Here is a 23,320-nt window from a genome sequence, read left to right as displayed (position 1 = left end):
TTTTCTCTGCATGAGAAAGCATTTGGGGTTTGGACCAATAATTATTATATATAAGAGTTTCAAAAGTTGCTTTTGTAAAGTCCTGAAATTCTGGGGTCCATTTAGAAGTCATGAGGTCATGAAATCCACATGTGTAGAATTTACCGCCTAGAACAGAAGTGGTCCCAGTTGGGTGGGGAGGAAAGAATGAACCAGGAACGTGGATGGAGGAAGACAGATGGATAATGAAGTCTTCTTTGCAGCTGGTAGAGATGAGAAAGAGGGGAAACCATCCCGGCATGTTGGCACAGTTGTTAAATACATGCTCACAGGAAGTCGTGTGACGTCCGGCCCTGACGATACCCACAGGCTGGGATCGCCTTCTCCACTGCCTTCTGCTTTGCTAGTTCCGGAATGTTCCACAGGGGAATGCAACAGGTTGTGAAGTATTAATCCTATATGGCTGGGTTTTGTTTCTCTGTTCCTTGGTAGCCGAGATTGGGGATTTCGATGAAGCCTCGGACAGAGAGCATTTAGCAAAAAACAAGTACATACCTCAGCAAGACGCACTAGAAGACAAAATCGTGGAGTTTCACCACAATCACATGTAAGTCCCACCGGGTGCCTTGTGTTCCCTTTGAGCTGTTTCTGTCTGTCCTTCCAGCGTACATGGGTGTGCACACACTATTGGGGCAAGATACGCCAAACGTGAGGGAGAAGAGCACAGAGGTTCGTGGAGGTGAAATGCGGGTCACACACTCAGGACCAGAGCTCTAGGATCCTTCTTTGATTTCCTGTGCTACTGGAATAGGCCTGGAAGTTAGGGCACCCACGTTGTGGAATTAAAGGGAGAACTTAAGACCCATTAATAGGAAATCAGGAAAGGGATATCCACAAGGGGCAAAGGAGGAATGTTATGAAAATCCAGAACGTCTGTATCCTTTCCTTTTTTTTTTTTTTTTGCCTTGATCAGTAAAATATTTTTCAAAAGATGCTACCTGGGCCTCTTGTTTTTGTTGCTATTTTGAAGGAGGGTACGTGCACTTGATGAAAGTATGCAAGAGTGTTGCCCTGAACTTTGCTTCCAAGGGTAGGCCCATTGTAAGTGACTAAAAACGTGTTTTAACACCGTGGTGTTTTGCTTTTATATGACCTTAAAGGAAACTCTTTGAGTCAAAAAAAAAAAAAAAAAATACAGGGCAACTGTGAGGTAGACTTTTGAGGTTTTCTGTTTCATGGGCAATAGGGCTTTTGTCCTAGCTGTTCGACTTTGGGTGATAATGAATGGGGGGTTGGGTGTCTTCTGATCAGGTAGCTCCATTGTTTGTGATGAAATGCCTTTTAATTTCCCAAGAGAAGTTGCTTAATCTCAAATTAATAGACACAGGGAATTCAAATCTCCTGGCCTTTCTTTTTTCATTTTTTGTTCTGTCAGTGGACAGACACCAGCAGAATCAGATTTCCAACTCCTGGAGATTGCCCGTAGGCTGGAGATGTATGGGATCCGGTTGCACCCAGCCAAGGACAGGGAAGGTACTAAGATCAACCTGGCTGTGGCCAACACGGGAATTCTCGTGTTTCAGGTAAGAGCGTGGAGACCACAGCTCAGTTCCCTTGGTGATGGAAAGATAAGGGTTGGCTCTTCAACTCTGATTCCGTGTTGGGTGGGCTGAGTTAAGACCTCCGATAGTTACTTTATGTGAACAGGAAAAAACGAACCTCATCTCAGGGTTTCTATTTCTCTCCAGGTCCTCAGCTTCCAGATCCTATTCCATTCCATTCCACTGGCCCCTGCTCTGGTTGGGGAATGCACAACCCGAGATTTGCTTGTGTCTGTTGACTTTGTAGGATCACAGAAATCTCTCTCGGTGGACCTGGGCTCAAATCCCAGTGTCATAGAATCAGATTTCAGATCCCCCAAAAGAAACACCTTCTTTACACTGGCACGTGATACTCATGTCATCCCCTCCCCGCCCCTTTTTTAAAACCTGTTAAGGTTTTTAGTTGCTTTTTTTTTTTTAAACCAAATTTAGAGGTTTTTATACCTAATTCAGATTTTACATCAGTCGGCTGATTTGTTATTTCAGGTATACGTAACTTGAAAAGCGTAAGGTGTATTTTTTAGGATTTAGCAGTTCTCTAAATTCCCGACAGCCAGGTGCTATATAGTAACTTTATAGCAAAACACTGCACTTGAATTCTTACCTGTGTTTTATTAAGGACATGGTTTTCTGTACTCTGAAGTGTGTACTCTCTTAATCGCACTTCCGTTGTTCTGTTGATCAGTGCTGCTTTTTGTGTCTTAACAGCTTCATTGGGGTATTATGGACAGAGAATAAAATGCATATATTTAAAATATGCAGTTTTGTAAGCATATATATATATATATATATATATATATATCCTGAAGCCATCAATGAAATATATATATCCTGAAGCCAACAATGAAATCAAGACAATGAAGATATTCACCACCCCCAAAGGTTTCCTCAGTGCTTTTCTTTTAAACAAAAGTGCATCATCTCTGCTTTAGTTTCAAGGGGGTATGAAGAAAGCAGCTGCCTTTTAAATTGGGTCCTTTTCACCCATTTTGAAGGGGTAAATACATACACAATCTAAAATACTCCTTCAAGCTCTGCCAGGTTCGGTTCTGTTTCCCCTTCCTGTTTTACCAAAATAGTCCCAGGGCCTCTCTGCTGCAGTATCAGATGTTTACGACGGACATGAATTATCACCGAATCCTGTCCCGAGAGGAGTCGAGGTTGGGTTTCATATGGGAAAGCAGGATGGTATTAGAGGAGATGACTGCTCTCGACAGTCTTTGGCCTGCTGAAGTAATCTTAGGAGTGCTCGATGAGCAAAATGACAAGAAACCAAATAGAGTTTTCAGTCCTACCGTGAAATTTTAAAATCAGAGGCCTTAAACAGTTCTAAAAATCACAGAGGGTAGGGAGGGAAGAAATGCCTCACAATTGAATTAATTCGCTCTTGATGATGTGCGGTAGAATCTAATACTGAGAATTGCTCGGTTATTTAATCATGTACAAAGGCTGTATCTTGGAATTAATCTTCTTGCCAGTCCTTAATTGCTTCATTCTCACCAATTTAAATAAATGGTTCTGGTGTTCGAACAGGCTCAGGAGGAATTCTAATTTTAGTTGAGATGACAGGACAGATGGGAGCTGGTTTCTGGCAGTGTCCCCCTGCTTCTCCGTCACCCTGTTTCTCCACACCTGACTTTAAAAGATGAGGATGTGTGAGTCCTTCCCTGAGACTGTGCTCTGGTCTAGAAGACACCACCGCAAGCCGGGCCTTCCCTCCCCTTCCCGCCTGTGCAGCAGGGCCGCCTTCTGGGCAGGGGAGGCTGACCCCTGTGCGATATGGGGGTTGATTGCTAACCTGCAGGGTTGCTTTTATGGAGATTAACGATTAGCCCCTGGTTAAGACACAAGCTGGGGAATCTCATTCTGCCTCATAAACTGTGGGATTTTGGACACACCAAGATCTGTCCATGCAGCACTTTCCATATCTGTAAGAGAAAGATAATAAACCCATCTCCCCAGGTTTTGTCTCAGGTTTGATAAGCTGAGGTCTGTCAAGTCCTTACGGGGTGCTGACACTCCAAAAGTGATGGTCACTAATTGTGGTTGTCCTGGTTTTTACTGTTTTTTTGTCTTTTTATCCTTCTCTCCCTTTTTGTCTTTTTATCCTTCCCTCCGCACTGCTCCTCTCCCTGGAGGCAAACATGGTTTGAATGCCAAAGCCTAGAATTAGTGGAAAATAATGCTCCAGGCACAGTAATGTCCACAGCAGCAAGTCCTGAGAATCCTCTAGCAGAAGGCATGGTTGCGACAGCTCCCCGTCCTCGAGGCAAACCAGCCCCCTGTGTTGCTTATTATGCATTTCCTGGCTCACTGGCCGAGACCTTTCTTCTTCTCAGGGTTTCACTAAGATCAATGCCTTCAACTGGGCGAAGGTGCGGAAGCTAAGCTTCAAAAGAAAGCGCTTTCTCATCAAACTCCGTCCTGATGCCAACGTAAGTGGGTGGGGGTAGGGTGGGGGACCGTGACCTTGGAGCCCACCCCATGACCGTGGGGACAGACGGGCTCTGCTGGGGCATAGGCTGGAACGGCAGCCAGCGCTATGCAGGTGTCTGCGGGTCTGTATCGACAGGCGTGCCCGGACACTCCGTAACCACACTGTCACCTGGGTTGACAGAACAAGGGTAAAGAATGGGCAGCCCCCCCGCCCCCAGCCCCAGACAGCCCGACCTGTACAGTTGCTGGGGCTCCAGTCCGCAGGCCACCTCCTCAAGACAGCACTCAGCATCCACGAGCCCACAAAAGCCTCCAGCTGTCCCCAGCTTTCGCATCCCCGCTCTTGTCCCCAAGCCTCTGACAGCGCATTCTCACAAGCTGATAAGCAGGTCCACCCCACTTTCTCCGGAACCCCTAAAAATGTCACTCAGCCCGGGACGGGGTCAGGGAAGAAAGAGCATCTTCTTCCCCTGCCAGAAATGGGCAGTGGAGGTTGTGGATGATAGATCCCTGATGTCCCCAATCGCCATTGCAGATTTGAATGGCGAGTGGTTTTCTCCCCTGTGGGAAAAAAAGATGATAAATGGCCATCGAAGCTCATCGTTCAGCTATAGAATGGATTAAATCCGCTTTTATGGCCTGACCTGGGAAGCAGTCACCCATTATAAGTTGTTTATAAGCATTCTGGGAAAATGCTTTCTGAGTTCGAAAAGGCTATTTACAGATATAGAATTGGAGCACACTTGTTTGTAAGTTGGGACTGCCCAGACTATGAGATCCCTCAGAATAGTTGGAAGTTGCTGGGAACGTTAAGGACTGTGGTAAGTCCGGTTTATAAAATACAGCCTCTTACATGGAGAACGTTCAGCCTGGGAATAGAAAATTATGCTCTCCACTTTGCAGAATCAAAGGACGTGATATTTTTTCAGCCTTGAGTGATACTTTTGTGCTCCAGAAAAAAAAAATGTTCATTTCCTGTGTGGTCCCTGGGGCCACCTGGAGGCTTGAGCCGTATGTGGCTCGACAGAAAAAAGACTTAAGACCAGTATGCAAAGTTGGCATGAACCTTCAGGGAGAAAATAAAAGTGTGTTTCAGCTATTTTAAGGAGGCAAAAAGGGATTTCTGTACTTTGATGTTTTTTTCTTTTCAAGAAGGAAATGTAAGCAACGTACACAAAATTTGTTTATCAATTCTGTCAAAAGAAGTGTTATGGCTTCTGCTAAGTATTCCTGTTTTCTGTAGTTCCTCTAAGGCATTCAGGGGTGGGGGGGCAGGGAATGGTTGAATGATGACTATATTTTGTCATTAGGAACAACTGTGTTTTACTAAATATGTGAATTTATGGTCCTGCTATATAATACAGTACACGATTGAAATTTTATTGGACATATTTGTTTTCTATCCCTTTTCTCGTTTTTCCAACCCAATGTTCACGGGTAATGGGAAAAAGAAGAAACCCAAAGTGGTATTTTCTATTTTTAGAGCTCATACCAGGATACCTTGGAATTTCTCATGGCCAGTCGGGATTTTTGCAAGTCCTTCTGGAAAATCTGTGTTGAACATCATGCCTTTTTTAGACTTTTTGAAGAGCCCAAACCAAAGCCAAAGCCCGTTCTCTTTAGTCGAGGGTCATCATTTCGGTTCAGGTAAGGATTTCCTTTCTCTAAAGAAGCAAGTTGGTCCTCAACATTTGGTCTAGCCCCCTGGGATGGCGCATTAGACTTACACATCCTCGGTTCTCTTTCCCACTCCTCCTTTCAGCAAACACTGGAGTGTCTTCCCCGTGTCAGAAGTCCCCGTGTCCCCTAGTCTAGGCCATGGGCATTCATGGTGAACAGAATTATCCCTTCCTCCTCGAAGCATACAAATTCTCAGGATGGTTGCTTAATAAGCAAATGCAGAATTATTAAGGGGTTTCATCACTTGAACATTTTTCTGCTATTTAGAAGGGAACTACGAAGGGACAAAATGGGCACAGACGGTTGTCTCTCAGAGCTGCATTTATGCCTGGCTCGCTGGGAAAGCCCAAGTCTCTCCTGGTGATGGAGGGGAAGGAAATACTGGGTATGTCCCATGTTCAAATGAGAACGCCTTCCTGTCTTGTCTTCCCTCTCATCTTCTTCTGTCCTCTTCCTTCTAGCGGTCGGACGCAGAAGCAGGTTCTTGACTATGTGAAAGAAGGAGGACATAAGAAAGTGCAGTTTGAAAGGTAAGAGAAGCTTCAATGCTTATAGCCCTTGCTGGGTTCCACACGCTTCGCATCCATGAACTCACAGTCTTCATGCCAGCTCCGTGAGGTCGGTGCACTCCTAGTCCCCTTTTTCTTTATTTTTAAGATTTTATTCATTTATTTTAGAGAGAGTGTGGGGGGCAGGTAGGGGGAGAAGGAAAGAAGCAGACTCTCTGCTGAGGGCGGAGCCTGATCCCAGGACCCCGAGATCATGACCTGAGCGGAAATCGAGGCAGCACCTTCACCCACAGCCCCCCACGTGCCCCACGCGCCCCACTCCTGTTACCTTTTTAAAGATGGAGACACTGCAGCTCAAAGAGATCAAGTTACCAGCCCGCGTCTCAGAGCTGGCACGTGGCCCCCTGCCCCGAGTGTGGCTCTGCTGCCTGGAGAAGGAGAAGCAGAGAATCCAGGGACTTGAGATAAACGAGTAAACAGCTGATGTGATGTGCACGATGGGCTGGACAGGGCATGTGGATTTCTTCTTTTTAACATTTTTCTTTTTTACATTTTAATCCATCTTAAAATTACAGTAGAGACTGGAGAATACAGCAAACATCCACGTTTCTCTCCGCATCTGGATTTTTTTCCCCTTTTTGTGTGTAACTGCTGTTGGGACACGTAGCCACCCCCACCTTGACCAACAGCCGTCTTCGTTGTTTCCCTTCTCCCTTTCCCAGAGGCGCAGCTGCCAGCTTCCTGTTCCTCCTGTTACATATATTTACACACCTGAAACGGATGGGCAGGGTTCCTCTGGGTTGTGTGTTTTCATTTGTTTAACTTGTAACACATGGTCCCTCGTTTTGCATCTTGCTTTTGAAGCCCTACCCTGATCTGGGGATCTGTGTTGGTGTTGTAGGGTATTGTGAAAGTATCCCGCTTTATTTATCTGAATCTCTGTTGACAAACCTTCTGGGTGCTTGGTGCCTCGTTTTACTCTTGCCTAAACAAACCTGATGCTTTGACCATCCTTGTATATGTGGAGTATTTCGAAGAAAAGCCGAATGCACGTTAACTTTTGATCTGTCTGTATTGATACAGTTTCATCATCTGAGTAGCTGGAAAGTTTCTAATGCTTGCTCACGGAGGAGGAGGAGGGCACCGGCAAGCGAAGGAAGGGAAAAGATAAAGGAGACAGACTAGTGGCATTAAATCCAGTTCCTACTACTGCTGAGACTGTAAATTCATTAATGGGGGCAGGCCTTCCCTGACCTCAACACTGAAAGAGTTAGCTGATTAGCGGTGATTGCCTTTATCATAGAAAATCATGACCCGAAATACATGAATTGATAGCGTGTCGTCCGTCCAGAACTCGCATCTCAGGGCATCCGTGGACCCAGCCAACTCTCCCTCCCACGGACCTTCCTAGGTCTAGAAAGATGGTGAGCAGTGACTGGGTCTCCTGACCACTTGAACAGGAGCAGGGGATTATTGAGTATTTTTTCAGAATCTAAGTAATCCCTGAATCCTACAAGTATTAGGAAAAGGATGACCCCCTTTCCATCGGGCACCCATACACGCTAGTTTAGGTGCCTTCCTAGTGAGGATGTGCATAAGGCTGTTGTTAGTTTTTATTAAAACACACACACACACACACAAAACAAAACAAAACACAGTTTACCTAACTTTGGCTATCTTATATGATTTCTCCCAGGAAACACAGCAAGATTCAGTCCATCAGAAGCCTGGCTACACAGCCTACAGAGCCGAATTCAGAAGTGCCCAAACAAGTCAGTAATGCTCATCGACTATTACAACTGTAGGGCTTTGTGTTTCATTTTGTTTCACCGCACTTTGTTAACTACTGCATTTCACAGTATGTTTCTGAGTTATTTGCCCTGCACTTTGGGGGTTTCTTTTTGTAGAGAAGAGTATAGTTGTGTGTGTGCCCTGGCTTTGAGCAGACTCAGGCTCTGTGCAGCCCAGCCTGGGCTCAGCGTACCCTGGAGCAGGTCCTTTTTCAGCTCATTTCCTGTCTTCCATGCTGTGCTTTTTGCCACGGAGACGTTTGCTCTGTTGGCCTGAACGCAGCTTAGGAGTGGAACCACCCACGGGAGCCAGTAGAGCAGAGCCCACCATCCAGCGAAATGGGTGTGGTTGTGTGAAGACACTGGGACCTCCTTTGCACCTGCTGGGTGTAGCTCCCGGTCAGGGCCAAGGTCAGAACCCTTTGTTGGCACCAGACTGTGTGGAGAGTTCCCAGGACTCCTGTTACAACACAGTGACCGCAGTTGGCACTAAGGGACATTATCACTCTTGCCCTGAGGATGGTGAAAGCTCATTTTGTCCGGAATTGGCCTCTGGGTGTGTTTTCGGGGTTTTCTCTACCAGAGAATGCCAACTTTGTAGGCACATCTAAAAAGAGTGCCTAACCTGTCTGTTCCTCCCTTGGAAGTATAACCAAAGAAGTTTTTTTGTCATTTGTCTGAAATCCATGTCAACTTGCCTTTCCGGGGAGGTTGTGGGGGGGTGGTCCACCATGTGTTTTCTTTCTCTCCCCACCCACCCTTTCTTGGGAAGCCCCCTGTGGGTTGCAAGGACTCTCTGGGTCCACGGAAACTGGAAACCCAGTATGAGCCCCGGGGGCCCTAGAGAGAGACAGGCCCTGGCTCACCTGTGCTGCTGGAGGCCCTGCATCGTCAGCATCCACACGTAGAGAGAACCTTCTGGATGCCGACCCTATGCACTCGGGAGGGCCTGCTCATGGGCGGTGTTTTGTTTGAGCAGCAAGGACCGGCAGCCTTTACTTGGTGGTCCCTGGCAGTCCCTTGCGCTGCTCCAAGCTTCCCGGGTGTTTCTAAGGTAACCTCTGACCCCGCCCTCCCTCTCTCGCCCCGCCCCGCGCAGGCGCAGCAGAGTGCCAGCCTGCCGCCGCGAGAAGGCGCGGAGCCCGCCGGCGGCCCGCAGGGAGAGGAGCCCAGCGCCCCGGCCGAAGAGCCGCGCCGGAGCCCCGCGCTGCCCCAGAGCCCCGCGGGCGGCGGGAAGGCTGACGGAGCCGCGCGGGCGGCGGCCGACGAAGAGGAGGAGGTCGTTAAGGATAGGACCCAGCAGAGTAAAGCTCAGCCCCCGCAGCCGAGCACAGGTCCAGCATCCAGGGCTGCCCGCGGCAGCAGCACTTCCATTCCTTTCATTGACTGCAGTGACGTAGATAGCGAGTCCGACCTGCTCAGGGAGCAAGCGTCCCAGTCCCAAACAAATGACAATTATGAGGGTGATTTGACCAGTGGGGTTTACCTGCTCTCCAGGGATGAGAGGCGGACCGAGGCTAGGCTCAGGGCTTCCCCTCCCTCCGTGAAGTCCTCCCGGCCTCCTTCCAGAGAGTTCCTCGATGATGATTCCGCAGACCTCACCTTTGATATGAGCGGGAGCCCCCGACTCCCGAGACATAGCTCCCTGATAGATGAGCTGTTCAGGGGCTCGGACGGTCGCAGTAGCCCAGCCACCCCTCTGTCCCCCGCTAGCAGACAGTCGAGTCCGAATCTGAGTTGGGACAGGACTGGGTCTCAGGGCTATGTCTCCGAAAATGGGCATGACCCGAGACGGGAGAGGACGGGAGAAGATGCTCTCCCAAGCCAGGGCCCTCTTTCCCAGAGCTCGTCCCCGATCCTGCAGAGGCCATACTTACGGAATCTTCCCAGTAGATACAACAAGTCAGAGACCGACCCGCTCATCCTTAGCCAGGTGGCGACAACCCCACAGGCACTGGATGGGCTTGATGGCCACGAAAAGGGAGGACTGGCCAGCCTGGCCGCCTCGGGAGGCAGAATGCTGGCTAATGGTGCACCTTTCGTGGGTCCGACCTCAAAGACGCCCGCCGTGCGGTCAGTGTGTGCCGGCGGCCTGGTGGGCCTGCGGGCGCCCCTGCACGTGACCGAGGGCTCCACCAGCAGCGGGACTGAATCCAGTGATTCAGATTCTGAGATGGGGACCCCTTTGAGGCAGCCACTCACATTTGGCAACCCAGCGGTGCTGGGCTCCCCTTCCATGCGGAGAAGTCCAAAGCTGGTAGGCGGCCTGCGTGTGAGTGAGGAGGACGAGGAGGCCAAGTAGGAGGGCCAGGCTTCAAGAGTCGGGAACCTGGAGTCCTGAGTCCAGGGTTCCAGTGGAGATGATCTGTCCTAGGGACTCATTAATCTTTAATCAATGTTCGTCGGAGGAAGTTTTGGACAGCCATGTTTGGATAGGGTATGCCTAACTCTAAAATCTTGAAGAAAAAGGAAAGTTGGCGTAGTGGGCTTGCTTTCCAAAAAAAAAAAAAAAAGTGGACAAGATAAACAGTAAGACATGATGACAAGTTACTGGGAGCTTGTTTATCTTTCTGGTTGAAGGCAAGGAAGAAATTCATCCTTACGAATCTGATCATGGGTATAGGGTGTTTATTTATGTGGAAATCTTCTGTGTGTATTGAGTTTGTGTGCAGATCACGCTCCTATCGATTGAATGTTCAGACTGAACTATCATTGCGATCCCAGGGAAGGTGTTGGTTTTACTTTTTCCTCCCTCTTTAAGAGGAGGTGCTGCTTTTTGGAGCTTTTTGGAGCCTCAGAAAGTGAGGGATTGACATAATTCAAGCCCGTTTGTAAGTTGATTGCTGGATAAGATTTAAGTGTGGGTGAAATCTCCGTTAAGAATAATGAACATTTTAATAGGGAGAATAGTCTTTTCTCTCCAGATTTCCTCTGAAATGATGTAAAGGATGTCAGGTGGAACTGATTTATAAGGGTTTGCTGGTTTGGCTGGGATTTGCATCAGTTGGTCAAATTGTTAGTCATGTTTTAAGAAGCTATAACTGGCTGTCAGAATTTCAAATTGAAACACAGAAATGCAGTTGACAGGCAATGCAGGGGGAAATCAGACCTTGCAGGAGGCACGAAAGGCCTGCCTTTGACTTGTGTGCAGCAGAGAGAGGACCGTTTTCCAGTATTGCTGCCTCTTGGCTGGTTATTATGTACACCCTTAACGTTCACACTTGGGTGAACAGGGTCTTCTCTTGGAAACAGTGACTTCTAGAAGTTTCCATGTGCAGGAAAAGAAGTGTATGTAGCGAGAGGTTTGCTTTCTTCTTAAATCTTGCCCACTTCTGCCAGTGCCTTTCACTCAGCATTCCTGCATCTTAGATCAAAGAACCTGGTTTTATCATGCTTGTTTCTCGGCCCCAGCCACACGAGGGAATCACCTGGGACATTTTAAAAATCAGTGATGCCTGGGCCCTGACCCTAGACATTTTTAACTAATTGGTCTGGGGTGCCCCTTGGGTTCCCCAGATGGTTCTGCTGGGCAGTCTGGGTCACTCCTCAGCCTGACACAGTTGCCTTCTAGAATCTAGTGGACTATGTTGAAGCTGACAGGTAAATTTCTGGCTTGCTTGCAGAGTAAGGAAAGCATCATCAATGAAATACTTTCATTAATTAATGCCTGTTACTTGGTACTTTGCAGTCTATAGTACTTTTTCAAAAAAAAAAAAAAAGATGAGTTGTAGAATCAAATTTTTAGATCCTAACTACCAGATAACGGAAAAGAATTTTAACAGTGATACATCCTTAGCATGCCACCATGCCGACTGCCTTACTAAACTCCTGCGTGTGGCGTGATGACAAGGGAAGGGCTCCACGTACTTAGGAAGCAGGGAAGAAATTGGCAGCCATATGTGACAAACAGACATATCGACTGACCTCGTGGCTCCCAACTGATTATCTGTCCACACGAATGTTGACAAGTTGGTTTTGAAGATGCCAAAAACGTAATCCATTTTTATACGAACTTTTTTTATTGTCTTATTTTCCTAATCATTTGATTCAGTGCATGATTGATGAATCAAACTGATTATTGGATGGTTTGAAAGATGTTCATTGAAGTAGTCTGTTGATGTCTTGCTTTAGATCTCTATATTTAACGGAGTCACGGAACTTTAGAACTAGAAGGGACCTTAGAGATCGTCTAGGGGAAACCTTCATTTTGTGGATGACAAACCTTGTCCTGCTGAAGTCGAGACACTTCACCTAGTCATACAACTACTGCATGATGAAGCTGAACTAGAACCTTGGCCCGTAGCCCTTCAGCTCTGGTCTGTGTGACCTCTTGGTGCAATAGGACCTTTTTGATTTAGTACTTTAATTTTTGAGAATCTTGTTCAGATTAATAATTAAAATTAGATGTGGAGACCACGGATCATGGAGACCTGACCTAAGATAGTTACAGTCCATAATGCGTAGGAAGCACTGTTCTTTCTGTTGTGGGGTTTTTGCACTTATAACGTGTTCTTGCATATTCTGTTCTGGACTTAGAAAAAGATGTTGATCTGCTGTATAAAAATGTAGTCCAATGTGAGTTAAGCAGAGTCCCATTTGGAATCCTGTGGTTTATTTGTGAAGGTGATTTGTTCAAATGACTTTTCTTTTTACCTCTAATCACACCACAGCCTGCTGATGAAGTATGAATGAGCAGTGGGTATTAACCTACCCAGCATACAGTGCGAATCAGCAAATGTAAACCCTCAAAGCAAAACACGCTCCAGTAATTATTTTGTTTTGCTTTTTGCTTAAAGGAGTGATTTTTGTCTGTTTGTTTTTATGTGAAATGTTTTAAAAGCAGCTGATCAGTGGTAGTGTACTCAGCTCTGTGTTGACAGACGTTCCCTGTTTAGGGTAGCTCATCAAGTTTTCCTCTGGTTGGTTTTGTACCAGCCAAGCGACTCAATTTCTGCTTCTGGGCCAGTATTTATGAGAGCAGCAATCCTGATGTGATTAATGGTGCTTAACAGAGAAGGGGTATGGTTTGTTCAAAAGCCACGTAGCCTAAAGTGCTGAAAATATCCACTAATTGCCTCTGGGGGAGCTTGCTCTGCACAAATAAAGATTTTAAGCATGGGTTGGGGAATACTTCTAAGCATTCTTGGAGCCTGGCAGAGCCAGCTCATACAGGAGATGTGGTCTCTCTCCGTGCAGAGGTCAGGGAAAGCCCACAGCCTCCCACCTTCTACCTTTTGGGCACCTCTGGTTCCCCAGGTCTTAACATGGCCTCCAGAGCCACACGGTGTGGCAGGGAAGGACACGTGTGTGACAGAGTTGAACCAAGGATGCAGCAAAGACCAGCGATGGGGTTGAGTGTAGACTGGTGACCTGTGGATTCATTCCAGTTTCCAGAGGGTTTCCCAAGACCCATCTGTCTGTTTTTCTAAGACAACAGCTAGTGCAGAGGACTCCTGAATCACTCAGGAGCCCAGGTCTTTAGGTAATAGCTGCTCCATGAATTAGCAAACCTTAAGGCCTCGGATAGAAGACAAACCATCTCTAGAAACACACCTTCCAGCCACCGGGTCTCCTTCAGGGCCCCCTTGCATCCGTATCTTTTGTGAGATGGTATTTCAAAGTATGCAAATTGTAGCCCCTCGCGTGGTTGATTTTTCTGTTGCTGTTTTTCAGGGCAAAATAAAATGCAAGAAATTCTTTTAGCATGAAGAAATGCATTTAATGGGTTCCGGAACTTAAAGCGAACTGCTCCAGCTCCTCTGACAGGCATCTGTATGCCATTGACGATATTTTATTAGACAGGCATTTAATTAAAGGAATTCTGTGGGCCAGATTTCTTCCCCACATATGTGACTCATATTTGGGGATTTCTCACAGACTTAGCTCCCAATTGTGCCACGTGGCTAGCACTTGAAATGTGAATGATTTTGATTTTATTCTCAAGCACTTCTTTGAAGATTTCAAACCCAGCAATGCTTTAAAAAAAAAAAAAAAAAAAAAGCCAGGCCTGCAAAACTAAAATACAGCCTGAGCCTCTTGAAATTTGCAGCACATATGCAAAATCCAGCCTGTCCTCTGTTGAATCAGAAACTCAGCTTGCATCCTAGCCTTGGAAGCCCTTTGACTGTGCTGCGAAGCAGTATCTAAAAGAAGGAAAAATTAATGAGATTAAACTATCCTTTTAAATTCTGTTAAAACTTGCGCATATGCATACAGCTTCCTTTTTCGTATCTGTAATCGGTGTTCACCTCCGATCCATCAACTTTTCCACTTCAAATGTTACTCCGTATTCAGCACAGAATGAGTTTGGTGCGTTTGCTGTCATGAGTCAGTGATTGGCCCAGCCTTAAATTAAGAAACTTGGGGGCCTTCTTCATCACTGGGCTTATTTTGAATTGATTCTGTTTTAATCACTCTTCGTCTCGGCAAGAATTTAAGGAGACCTCAGAATTGCATTCCTAAGAAAGGCTCTGTTTTCTGGATCTTCTCTCTCTCGGAGGCCATAAGCCTTCCTTCTCTGATACGAGCGGAGTCACTCTAAAGCTGGCGGGCCTTCCTCTGGTTTCATGGGATGAGTCTGTTGCTGCAGATTTTATAAATCAAACTGCAGCGGAATCTTTCTCTGCCGTGGCTGCCTTAGGGAGTAAGTCTCTGTTGAACCTGAAAGGAGTGACTGTTTCAGAATCATCCACCACTGGTGGCTGTCTGATGAGTTTCACACTCAGCCATGTTCGCCACATCCCTGAGAGCACATGGGAGGAGAAGTGCTCGTTACGAACTCCGAGAGCAGTAAGTGATGAACAAACGAGACTCTGGTGACCTGAGACGATTTACTGGTGCTGCTGCTTTTTCTTTGTCAGTTTCATTCCGTCTGTTTCAGTCAAGTTGAGTGAAACAGTGCAGGAGAATGGGCTCCCTGGTGTACACTCGTGCACACCTCTAACACCACTCGCTGGCTTTTAAAAGGAAGCCACTGACTTTTAGATCAAAATAAGCATGCCACTTTAATAAGAAGTTGTTCTCTTCTTATTTAAAAAAAAAGAAAAAGAACCCCATCTCCACAATTTGGCATTATGTTGTCGGGACTTGGTTGCCCCTTGCTTAGAGCCATCATTGAAAAGGGCTACTTACTGTTTCCTCAAATAACCTAGAGATTTCCAGGTAATTCCCCTACAAACAGGAGTTGCAGATGCTCATTTGTATGCCATTTTATATGTTTGGGAGGTGATGGGTGGAGTCTTGTTTTGACCAAAAAAAAAAAAAGGAGGAAACAGTACATCATTCCAAGAAACGTAAATGACATTTCTAGCACGAGGAACGTTTCTCCTCTTCCAGTGAAGGCAATTCAGCATTCCCTGGAGGGACCTGGGGAAGAAGTGAGAAAATCTTTTCCTGAAAGCTTTCAGAACTGAATTGACTGATTTGTGCAGAATCATGTGGGTGTAGGCTGACCTTAGCTTCGTCTGGAGACACAGGCATCGGACTCCGGTGTTGTTCCCAGGGGAAGGCATCTCCTCTGGGTCTTTGCATGGGTTCTAGATCAGGTTACTCTGGAATGTCTCGGGGTGGTTTCATATCTGAAAGCAGAGAGGATTAAAAGTCAGCTGTTGACGTGGGACATCCGATCCACATGTGTAGCTGAGAGCAACTTTTAGGTGAACTGCAAGGCTGGTGCCCCAGAGGCCAGCACAGGAAGGGCGCCGTAGATCCGCGGGCTTGCGGGGCAGCAGTCGCAGAATGTCGAAGGGTGATGGCAGTCGTTGCCAAACGCAGCCCAAGCCGGGGGCACGAGTGAGTACTGTGTGTGTGCGCATGCGTGCACACTTAGTAAAAAGCATCAGGCAGGAATCGACTCATTCTACTTTCAAGTGAGAGACGGAGGTGGTGATGGGACAGGGAGTCTACAGGCAGTTTTCTGCTCTCTTACAAGTTTGGGCTGTTTACTGGCTCTCAAATAGGAAACAGGAGAAGGTTCCTTTTGGAGCCCATAGTGGTGTGACTGGTGTGTCGTTACCCACGGATGAACCTTCTGGCTCATGAAACTAGGCTAACAGCTCCTTTTCCCCCTGGGCCTCTAAGTTCCTTTGTGGGAAGTAAAGAATTTGTCAGTCTGTCTGCAGCGATGTACAGAACGACCGAAGACAGGCCTTCTTTAGTGCAGACCACACACCTGCTACTCTCCCCACACGCACCTCAAGCCCCGAGGTCCAGTCCCTCACGCTCACCAGCCCCTTCTGCGTGGAAAGTTGCCGTGAACACCTGACTAACCCAGTCTCACAAGCTTGGCCTATATGATTAATCCAGTTCCCTTCTGTTCTTTCTGTGTGTATATTTAATACTAGAGATAAAATATTTTATTAAAAATGTCTAATATGCCAAATTTTACAATAGAAAAGGCTGGGGACTTCATTCTCATTTTTGTCATTTGTTTAATAAATTTGGGGAAACATTTTCTGTTGTTCCATTGTATGCACTGTCTGTCAGCATGTACCTACCTAGGAGGGGAAAAGCCCCCCCACCCCGCCTCCAGTGTTCTGTCTTTATCCTCAGAGCATGGTGTACCCTCTGTTCCCTGCATTGTTGAGCACTGTCTTATGTCTTTTTTTTTTTTTTTTTTTTTTTACACTGCTGAATACCAATTTGTACTTGGAATACCTGTTTCCTCTAGAATTACAGTGATCCTGTTCTCTAAACAGCAAGCTTTAACACGGAGGCATGCCGGGGTCCTACCCCATGTCACTGAGGGTGGGGACTAGAAGGCGAATGGAAGACTTTACTTGTCTGATTTCGTCTTCTAAGGAGCCTGCACTTTGTACTGTGTGTGCGCTGGGGGGGGAGGGGAAGGGGGGCCTTTGGAAGCGAGCAGGATCACTGTAGTTGGGGGAGAGGTCTCATGGAAACAGAGCGTATCTGTGGCTACAGCTTGCACAGGGGAGCTCAGACATCTAACCAAAGGGCTGGCTTCCTGTTTTGATAGGGACCAGCCATTCAGATGGGGGTAGAACACTTTCCATAGTTGATGTCTATAAGGGAATTTAGTCGGGCGCTTGTCTTGGTGGGTGTGGGGTCTGGTGGGAACATAGAGGAGACCCTGCCCAGCTCAGCCCCACTTGGCTCCTCATGGATAATAAACTATTAGTAGTTCTGATGCATCCCCAGAATGTAGGCTGTCACAGATACTGTCTGGTTTCCTCCCCTCTCCACGGTCTAGGAAAGCAGCATCCCTGTAAAGCATGGATTTATATCACCGGGAAGGGTGCTGGCTTCTGCGGTTAACAATGAGCTTGGGGATTCTTGGAGCATGGAAGGCCAAACTCCTGTAACCGTGTATGCACGATATTAATATCTCTTGTTAATCCAGACTCAAGAGGCTTTTACTTGTCCTAACAGGTATCTTGCTGTAAAAACTGTCCATTGTAACTGCTCTTTCCCACTGACGGCTAAAGCTTTGTCCTGAGTACAAGATGGTATTTTTCATTGGTACGAAACACTGTGTTCCCCAATCCAAACACTGCCCCCAGCACCGCCACCACCACCACCACCATGTGTGAACAAAGAGAAATTCTCCTTTCTCTTTTCTCCATAAGTGAGAGCACACTAGAACATTCTCTGTCATTGCCCCATTCGTAGGCATGTCTCTGTTTCTCTGCACGTTGCACTGTGGTTGCTTTTCTGAGTTGCTGCGTGATGAACGCTTAAGCTGATGCTTAGCTGCTTGTGAAACTTTGTTTAAAGGACCTTGGTCTGAGAATAAGAGGCACATACACGCATTAACCTCAACACCCTCCATTATCAAGAAAAGGACAGCGCCACCAGGATTGCTAATTCTGTGAACTAGTTTTTCTCGTGACACCTTATAATTTTAACAAAGCATTGTCAGCTTTTTTCACATATTCCCTTGGGGTGGACACCCAGTGAGTTATCACACGAATGAATCCTGTCCATTTGGGATATTACCCTTTTTCAGCCCAATACTGACCTTTTTTGATAACGGCTTTCCAAAGCAGACAATCTCCAGAGAGAGTTCATTGTATTCTTTTTTTAGAAGGAGATGATGGATTTAAAAAGAGCCTTTTTAAAGATCCATGAAAATCTACATCTGTAATGAATTTCCTACATGTGCCTTTGGAACATATTGTGGGTATGTAGAGATAAAATCTCTTGTTTTAGAACCAAATGCCAGGAGACAAATCATGATAGTTGAGTGGAATCTAGAGGCTTGCCCAGGTGACTTTGGGGGGAACGCTGAATAATCAGCATCCTGTTCTAATTGTACTTATTAAAATTTTGAAAAGAGGAATTGAGAAAGCAATCAGTATTCTCAAATATTCGAGTATCTATCCAACCTGCTCTGGGTTACTATTTTTAAAATGATTACCAGGTTTTCTAAACACTTAATAGGAAAAACAACTTAGCTAATTAAAACTAAGATGACCAACGTATTGACCAATTTAAAATAGAGGACAGGTACAACTAAGTTTTCCAAATGCCATTTTCTCTGACTTGGAAAATAGAGTGGAAATTCTCTTTTTCCAGACATGTGTGGAGTCTCTTCTTAAGCCTTAATACAATCAGAGGAGGTTACCATGCAGCTGTGCCCAATCCCAAAAAGCAGGGAGAGGAGCATTGAGTTTGGATCGATGGTCATAAACCATGTTCCCACTGTTGATGTACCTCTGAAAAGGGGCTGGTCCAGAGATACTATAGTCGGGGTGATACTGCAGAGCTTCCCCAGAAAAGCCAGGAGCAAGGAAGTATGAATATTTTACATTAAAAAGAGAAGCTAAGTCAGTTTTTCGGCTAGGTGAAAAATTGAATCCGTAAATACAGCCATACTAATTTGAAGTTCCTTAATTGTTTGTGCCATGAGAATGTGTACATTTAAAGGGATTTTTAAAAGCAGTTCCCAGAAATGCCTCTCTTGAGAGCAGTATCGGTGACGGCGTCTCCAGTCCGTGGGGGTAGTATAAACTCAGCCCTCTTGATATGGGTTAATTGCAGGGAAGGGGGTGGGGACCGTGTTGGGGTCATGAAATCATTTGGAAGAGGTGGAAGATTGGAGAGTTATGACTGGAAACAAAATGCAGGGCAGTTTCTGGAAATAGGAAAAAGTAATTTTTAGAAGAATCCGAAGCTTCCGGATTTTTGGAGTATAACTGATCTTTTTCTAATGTCTTGAAGCTTCTTTCCACCTGTTGCCTTAATATCCAGGTGCTTTCTCAAAAGATTCCCCCCAAATTATTTACCTAGAGCCCATCCCTGAAAGAAATTACTTGTGTCCGTTTGTCATGGAGCCGGGGGGGGGGGGGGACCAAGCAAACAATAAAAAAAGTACCCAGGCATTAATGAGTTCACTGAGTAGCCGGGAACATCAGTCACAGTTTCCTCTTCTCGTCACCTGGGGCTGTGCCTTCAAAGCAGGTAACCAGCTTCATGATTTGACCAGGCTTGATAAGCTAGGTAGGTAAGCGGGCTGGTTTTCTCATACAGGGCAGCCCTGTTTGTTTGTGGAATGGACTACTTCAGTGAAAATTGGTTACATAGACATGTAGTTCAAGTAACTATAGCGTAGACTCTGACTTAAAGACCCAGCTCTTCCCACCTGCCCAGGGGTCGACCCTACGTGGATACCACTTTGAATTCGCTCAGTCCAAAGAGCGTTTTAATTTCTCATCAAGCTGCCAGATTCTACCGGTTACCCTCATCAGCATATCTGACGGATTGCTGAGTGGTCAGTGAGCTGCATAGTTGGGTTTGGACCACGTCACCTAGAAGTTTTCAAAGTCTCAAGTAATTTCGCTTACAAGGGGAGAAGACAGCTACTCTCCGTGGACGCAGCTCAAACGAGCAAACTTGAACTTCAGAGTTTGGACCTTCCCTTTCTTTTGACTTATGGACAGATTTCTAGACCGGGCTGCTTGGTGTTTATTGATTTATTGGTCCTGCTGTTAAATACACCCATCAGCCCTCCTGTCTGGGGCCCCAGGAGTAGACACAAAGCTAGTGGAAGGAGCCGCTCTGGAAACGGAAGTGCGCAACCCTAATTTTGATCGTTCCCTGAGTCCGTGTGTTGCACGTGTAAAGGTGCCGGTCACCCACATCTTTGGGCTACGTGAGCGCATCAGGTTGTCCCCCAGCAACCTGTGGCTGACCCGGGGCTGTCCTTTCCTCAACCTAGGAATATAGGTTGTCATGAAGTTCACTGCCATTATCCCGTTTTCTGAATACTGTCTCTGACGTAGTCCAGTGTAGATGCTTCTAGATGGCTGTTTTCTTTGAAATGTGCCCTGCCCTCTCGGCAGGACAGACATCTCCTGGAACCCTGGTCTGTCTTCTCATCCTTTCAGTCTACTAAATTAGAAGTGTCCCCAGGGGGACTTCACCAGGGCAATAGCTTTTGACCTTTGGAGGGTAGAATTTCCTGTGCTTGATGCCCCCCCCCCCGTATTTTCTCCCTCCCAGTAGGGCAGGTGGTTTTTGTCTGCTGCTGGATGCTGTCCAGGGCCTGACTGGTACTGTGTCCCCCCACACACACACCCACCCCCTCTCCTCCTCCAAGCCAGCCTTCTCTAACTGCTTTTTATTCTTGGCTCCAACTCTCACTGATGACGTGAGTGCTTTTTCTGCTGCACATCCCTGCAAAACCGAGGCCCCGCATGCTCTCACTTAGAACTGCCTCACCTGACCTCACGCACAGTGTGAGAGCTGAAGGTAAGCCCCGCCCCCATTTTGCCGGATCGTGGTGGACAGATAAAAAAGCTGCTCGGATACAATGACTCACAAATGCATGAAGTGTTTGGCTTGCCAGACTGCCAGAATTTCTCTTTCCTATTTCCTATTTGTAGTGATGACACTTTTCCTTTTTGTGACCTTTTTTTTTTTCTTAAAGAGAATAGCGTAGACCCTTGAAACATTTGCGGTTCTAATTGTTGTCACTATTTCTATTTGACAAGTTTCAGTACTTTCGAAATCATTGTATTCGGTTGTGCACTAGTGTCAATAAAATTGACATTTGTGAAGCAATTTCTGGCCTTTTTCTCCGGGTTTCGCTGGGTCTGGTGGAGTGTGGGGTGCATGGGTCTTTGTCTAACAGTGCTGCGTATTAAAAATGCCAGGATTTCCATGGAGGGGTTTTTAAAACGCAAACTTCTTTAATCTTGCTCACATCTTCAAGTCTCGTTCTTCGGGGACTGTTGCACTGACCCACAGTCCCATAGCGGGACATCTGCTTTTTTGCTGTTCTTCTGGGTGTGCTGGCTTTCCCCGCATGTGTTGGCGACACCACTAGCTGGTCCAGCTGGGACGGGACGGGGGCTGGTGGTTTTTTATGGTTGGTTCATTCCTCCTGTGATATCAAGTTCACTACCCTCCATTCTAGGCCATCCCATCTTGTAATTTCAAAGTGGATATGGATGAATCCAGAGGGAGAGGATAGCTGTCAAGAAAACGGGGTATGCCCAGAAAACGGCACTTCACCTTCTCTCCGAGATCCTTGTCAGTGTGCGGGATAGCCTTGAGCTGAAACCGCATTTTGGAAAATGAGAAAGCGTTTTACATCGTCTTTCCTTAGAATGGTAACAGATGGCACTGCAGGCTCCTTGAACTTCGTCGACCCTCGCGCTAGCCCTAGCAAACCTGTGTTAGAATTAACAAATGTGTTAGGTGGAAACACGCAAGTAGAGTGTTTTTCCGAAACGTCCCGGTTGGCTTCCATGGGTTGAGGTTTGGAGACACAAAATTCTGTTGGCGAAACGTTGCACGTGCACACCCTCTCCTTTGGCTGACGTATAATGGGTAATGATACATTTTCCTATTATTTAATGTATCCTTTGCAGAGGAATCATTAATGACCTGTCACTTTTTGACTCATCAAGGGGAATTGTGATAATGTAATGACCTCCAGCTTTGCATGTGGTGCTAGTGTTTCTGTCCCAAACAGTGAGAGAGACCCGGAATGCCATCACCAGGTATAATAAGCTTGCTTCTGTTCTTGGTAGAATGGGGAGTTAGCTGCTCGTCCTTTCCTTTGCTGCGGCCCGTTGTTTCCAAGGCGTAGTCTGTCCCGGTACATCAGCCATTTAGTTTCCTTTTAGAATAGCTCTATTTTCCTAGTCCTTTCTCATGTCTCCTGGTGGTAGAGACACTGTCTTTCTGGAATAATTCGTAGCCGCTCAGGCAGTAGTAAGGAGCTGAAGATCCCGTTTGGGGATCCACTATGCTTCTACACATTCCCCGAGCAGAGTTCTCCGCCTTATTAATCACAGAACTCTGGCTCCACTGACTCATTCATACTACGGTATTTTTAGTGTGAAGGCAGCCGCAACTCACAGCAAAACTAGAAAATCGTGAAGCAGAGTCGATGTGCAGAATGGTAGTCAAGGTTCTAAAGATTTGATTTGGGGGAAAATGGAAAGTAGCGATCCGGTCCCAGAAGGAATTACTTTTTTTTTTTTTTTCCTCTAATACTTCTCATCCCCAAATAGACTCCCTGACTGGTAGCCCTCACCTTTCAGAGCTGTCCATCCACTCCCAGGGAGGAGCTGTGCCCGCCAGCGTGATCTTGTCTCCCAACCTGAGCCCCGATGCCAAGCAGGCCTCCCCCTTGGTCAGCCCCCTGCTGAACGACCGCGCGTGCCCGCGCACGGACGACGAGGAGGAAGGCCGGAGAAAGGTGTGGGGACCCTCGTGCACACGCGTTGCTCTTTTTTTTTTTTTTTTAAACTGCATTAGTATACGTAACACTTGCCATGTTGCCTGCTGGTGACATGAAGTAACTTTGCAGTGTTGTCTGTCTGTCTCCAGTACTTTGTCATTGTTCCAGACCGAGCCTGTCCCCATTCACCAGGAAAGCTCCCTCCATCCCCTTCCCCCAGCTCCCGGCAGTCCCCATCCTGCTTTTTGTCTTTGTGGATTCAACTGCTTATCTGTCCTTTTGTGTCTGACGTTTCTTCCACGTGGCACAACGTCCTCAAGGGTCATCCACAGTGTAGCGTGGGACAGAGTTTCCCTTTTAAGGTTGAGTCCCATCCCATTGTGTGGGTAGAGCACAGTGTGCTTATGCACCTGTCTGTCGGGACAGGTGGGTCGCTCACTCCTTTTGGCTGTCTCCAGTGCTGCTGCCGGAAACATGGGCATCCAGGGGTCCCAAGTCTCCGATGCCAGTGCTCTCGTGTGTATCCCCAGAGGTGGAATCGGGCACACTCTCGTGGAATCAGGCAAGATGGCTAGCAGCCAGGATTGCCCGTGGCCAACTCACTGTAGACAGGTGCTTGCTCACCTAAGTGAAGGACTCCAGGGAACCGAGTCACGGTGGTGTCGCCAGCTG

At 46.8% G+C, this 23,320-nt stretch overlaps 1 protein-coding gene across 4 annotated transcripts in view; it reads left to right on the top strand.

Annotated features, from left to right (window-relative positions):
* The window catches only part of FARP1 (FERM, ARH/RhoGEF and pleckstrin domain protein 1), a 271,268-nt gene that overhangs the window by 205,348 nt on the left and 42,600 nt on the right, over positions 1 to 23,320 (top strand). For 3 of the 4 annotated variants that reach the window (XM_032864124.1, XM_032864126.1, XM_032864123.1), the window contains exons 7-14: positions 472 to 586; positions 1,415 to 1,562; positions 3,920 to 4,015; positions 5,500 to 5,663; positions 6,158 to 6,226; positions 7,902 to 7,977; positions 9,095 to 9,329; positions 22,479 to 22,666. In XM_032864124.1, coding sequence (XP_032720015.1) covers positions 472 to 586; positions 1,415 to 1,562; positions 3,920 to 4,015; positions 5,500 to 5,663; positions 6,158 to 6,226; positions 7,902 to 7,977; positions 9,095 to 9,329; positions 22,479 to 22,666 — 1,091 coding nt within the window. The remainder of the gene's footprint in view (positions 1 to 471; positions 587 to 1,414; positions 1,563 to 3,919; positions 4,016 to 5,499; positions 5,664 to 6,157; positions 6,227 to 7,901; positions 7,978 to 9,094; positions 9,330 to 22,478; positions 22,667 to 23,320) is intronic. The other variant, XM_032864127.1, reaches the window with a different exon arrangement.

The sequence above is a fragment of the Lontra canadensis genome, unplaced genomic scaffold, assembly GCF_010015895.1.
Source record: "Lontra canadensis isolate GAN:19392208 unplaced genomic scaffold, GSC_riverotter_1.0 scaffold26, whole genome shotgun sequence".
In the NCBI taxonomy this organism is placed as follows: Eukaryota; Metazoa; Chordata; class Mammalia; order Carnivora; family Mustelidae; genus Lontra; species Lontra canadensis.
This window is presented reverse-complemented; position numbering and strand designations above follow the sequence as displayed.